Source organism: Acanthisitta chloris, unplaced genomic scaffold (assembly GCF_000695815.1).
Source record: "Acanthisitta chloris isolate BGI_N310 unplaced genomic scaffold, ASM69581v1 scaffold9042, whole genome shotgun sequence".
In the NCBI taxonomy this organism is placed as follows: Eukaryota; Metazoa; Chordata; class Aves; order Passeriformes; family Acanthisittidae; genus Acanthisitta; species Acanthisitta chloris.
The window spans coordinates 12,461-16,519 of NW_008662152.1; the positions used below are offsets into that span (position 1 = coordinate 12,461).

Below are 4,059 nucleotides of genomic sequence, written 5' to 3' on the forward strand. Positions count from 1 at the left end.
GGATTAGAATACATTGAGTATAAGTATTCTGGTGTGAGCTTTTAAGTTACAGTGAGAAATGCAACTTTTGCTTATGGAATTTAATTGATTTTTGAGAAGCTCAATGAATACCTTGGTAGGCTAAATGCTTCCCTTAGATCATGTGCCATGATCTCACATCCCTTTCTGGCACGTGCAACCTCAGCTACAAATCTAGACTAAGTGCTTTCTGACTGCTGAGGCAAATGTGCTTTGGGGGCATGGCTTATTTTAAACTAGAAAGGAAATACCCAGTGTGAGCTATGACTGTGAACACTATGATGTGATATTTTTCCGAGACTGTGAGCATTGCTGGTCATTGCCAGTGTGAGAGCTCCTTGCTCCTTACAGCCTGACTCATCATCCCCAAAAACTTCCTTCCTCCCCAGTAGGAGGAAAGCAATTTCAGTGTGGAGACTGAATGGCCATACACTGTGTCCTCTAAGCAAACAATACATAGAAGAAAGAATGTTCTTTCTTCTGTGTAACACAGCAACTGAAACCTCGCTGGGGTGAGAACGCTGGTGCCCTGAATGGCTTCTCCTTCCCTCCCTTGAACCTGGGCAATGCTGAGACTGGATACCTGACCCAGGCAAACCTGCTGAGCATTGCCAGGCGTGTGGGATCTGACTGGAAGACCATTGGCCTCAACCTGGGCTTGACCTATCAGCAGATCGAGCGCATCGGGTACAATAACAGGTAAGACAGGACGCAGTGAGCAGTAGTGATGCATTCTGTCTGTGTGTCTGCTTGCAATGTAATAGTATAAATTAATGCTTGGCTGGTTGAAAGTTTTTCCACTGTAATTGTTTCACTGGATAAAAGATGGGTGGAGTAATGGCTCTTCTCAAAATAATACCTTTTATAATGGAAAACTGATTATTTTATATTGCCATTATAAAACAAAGGGTTTTTTTGAAAAACAGAATTGGGAAATGACAAACCTGATGAGCTTTGCAGTTCAGCTGAGTTGCATTCCTGTTTTGTTCTGTGATCTGGATTCCTGGCCAGACTCCATCTCTTACAATGAGCAATGATCTGTGGCTTTAATTGTGAATATCATCATTATTCAAAAAGAGCTTGTGGTATCATCATGGGACATGCAGTCTGACCAAAAAGCCAGAGCAGGAGGAGAGAATTAGGCTTGTTATGATGAAACTACTGTTCCTGTGGGGAAGTTATATCCAAAAGCAGAATGCCTTAATGTGGTATTTCCATTAGGAAAATATTTGATAGAGAACTATTAGTGCAGTGATTGCAGCTCCTGTATGATGGGTGAGGAAGAGGCAGGTCCACTGAGTGCTTTGTGTGTCTGGATGGCTTCTAGTCATGGGGTGTAATTACATAAGGTCTCTTTGGATTTCCAGTCAGGAGAGTGTGTTGGTCACTTCTGTGCTTCCTCCTTTCTTCAGAGAGGACCTTGATAAGCAGATCCTGGACATGCTTTTCTCATGGGCCCAGCAAAACTCAGAGGATCCTGACTGTGTGAGCAAGCTGATCACAGCCATGAAAGAGAGTGGCCGCCAGGACATTGCTGATGAAGTTGAAGCCATTATTGAGCTGGGACGGCAGAAATACAGCGCGTCCATCCGCCGCGTGGGCCTGGAGCAGGAGAGCAGCACTGAGGACTCTGCAATAGCTATGACGTAGCACCTAGCAGGAAACAATGGGCTTTGTATGGGGTCCCTCTCTGTGCCTAGAGTGAGTGTCTTGGGGCTGCTTCCACCTCGAGGGTCAGTGTCTTCCTGAGGAGCTGGGCATCTATTACTTGTGAGCAGACCCCTGAGCTCTCTTGGGTCTATACTCACATGCCACTTCTGCCAGTCCCAGGAAGTTTAGAGTGCATTTATTCTTTCTATTTCCACTTTTTGCCCTTGAGCTTTAAGCTTTCAGAAACATAGAGAAATTTAGGGACTGAAGTGTCTGTCAGTTGAGTAGTGGCTAAAGTAGTGTTTAATGAATTACTACTCATGCTAAGTGTATTTATTTATAACTTATTCCTGAAAGTCTGTTCTGCTGGAAACACAAGGTGTGAGCATTTGGATCCGTTTGTGCTCCAGCGGTTGATGGGAAGTGGAGGTGCAGTTGTTATGAAGGCCTGTGGTGTGGTGGGGACTGCTCAGCTCTTGAGCAGCCTGATCTAGTGGGGAGGTGTCGCTGCCCAGGGCAGGGGGTTGGGACTGATCAGTAGGGTCCATTCCAACCCCTGAAATTCTGTGATTCTATGTGTTTTGCTCACATGGAAATGTGAACTGTATTCCCCATGAAAATGTTTTTTATTTTCTACCAAATCTCTTCCATTTCCTTTAGGTCCAAACCAAAACCTATGTTTTGTTATCTAAGAGAAGAAACTAATTTCTAGCAAAATGGCTCTTTTTTGTTTTGTTTTGCTCCAAAAGGTACTTTGAAACAAATAGACCCTACACCTGCCAGGCTTTTAAGATGAGACTTACATGCTGCTGATCTTTAGCAGAGTGCCAGTTTTATTTTACAAAAAAAAAAAAAAAGTAAAAATCCATGACCCGTTCTGGGAGAGACTCTGATTTAAGTGAAAGTAAAGTTCTCCTTGCAGTTTCAAAGGAACAGTCCTCACATCCTTCCAGTGAAATGCCCCTGCAGTAGTAGTGAAGGTGTGACACCTCCTGAAGTTTGGTGAAAAGCGTGGCTTAAATTTGCATTTTAAAAACTGGTCTGACCAGCTGTGAAAAAGGCACTGTTGTGGGACTGGCATGAACTGTGCTGAGCAAACTTCCCAGTTTTTCAGACTGAACATCCTGTATAAGTCTGGAAGTGTTTATTGCTTTCTAACTGCTCAACCGTTGACTAGTGAGGTCAGTCTCACTTCTCTTCCTGTTCCTCATCAAGTCCCTCAGCTAATGACCCACTAATGACAGTGGGACATTTCATGCAAGCTTTTCGAAGACTACTGTCATCTAAGTCAGTTCTGTCATCTAAGTCAGTTCGAGTCTTTCAGGCCAGGTTTGAATTCAGCATAACTCTCTAAGCATTACTGCTGGTCTCAGTCTGAAAAAGAAAATTGTATAAGAAGTGCAGGTTGCAACACCCAAAGTCAACCTGCAGTTGCAGGTTGGAGAAATCCAGATGTTTTCTTTGCCCTGAGAGGAATCATTGATGGTTTTCCTGATGCTGTTTCAGAGCTGCCATCAGTACTATTGACAGAGAGGTATAAAATAATTTTGCTTTTGTTTTAATTTAAGACTGTTCTAACATGTCAGGCCACAGAGAGCTTAGTGTCCAGTCCAGAGCACTGGACAAGGACTTGGAAACTTGAGTTGTCACCTTGGGCCTAGGGACCTCCTCAGATTTGATTTCTTAGGCTGTGCTGCCATCAAGTCTTGTGTTGGGGTCAAGTCAGCAGTTCTCTCTTGAATGTGTGTTTTCTCTGGTGCTCTGTGTCATATGTTCTTGTCTGTAATTTTGATGTGTACCAACAAGGTATTTGTTCTTTCCTTCAGTTTTGGAGAGATGCATTTGGGCATATTGCTCTTACTTGGAATAAAATAAGCACTTAACTGTTTCACAGCGTGGTCTATTAATCCATAAATGCCTTGAAGGGTTAGACAGCAACAGGTACCTTTAAACCTGCTGGTAGAAAGACATCGGTGAGTTTGGCTGTGCTGCACAGAAATGGGAGAAGAGCCCCTGTTTGGATGATGCTGGCTGCAAAGCACAGGACAAACTCCAGCTGAGTTAGTGGTGTCCCTGGAGATTGGCTTTGCTGCAGTGAGCCTAAGCTGGAAAGCAGAGTGTTTGGGGCATGGATTTGACCCTGAGTGCATGCCTGAGGCTCAGGTGGAGCAGGTCTAGAGGGGACAGTGCACAGGGTAAGGTGCAGGAGGCTTTTGGCTGGGCAAAGCTAGGCTGAAGAAGTCTACAGGTGGCATAAGGTAGGATCCACAGCTACAAGGGGATAAATCCAGGTTGCACTTAGCTTTCTGTTTGTAATGGCCAGGCCACAGCTGAGATGGGCAGTGCTGGAATAAGGATAAGGTAGGCTGGACTCGATGGAGAGCTCATCCA

The 4,059-nt window shown here is 44.4% G+C and overlaps 1 protein-coding gene across 1 annotated transcript in view; it reads left to right on the plus strand.

Moving 5' to 3' along the window:
• The window catches only part of PIDD1 (p53-induced death domain protein 1), a 13,423-nt gene extending 11,755 nt beyond the window's left edge, over positions 1-1,668 (plus strand). Inside the window, exons 14-15 of the mRNA XM_009070493.1 lie at positions 512-717; positions 1,431-1,668. Of these exons, the coding sequence (XP_009068741.1) occupies positions 512-717; positions 1,431-1,668 (444 nt within the window). The remainder of the gene's footprint in view (positions 1-511; positions 718-1,430) is intronic.
• The last annotated feature ends 2,391 nt before the right edge of the window (positions 1,669-4,059 follow it).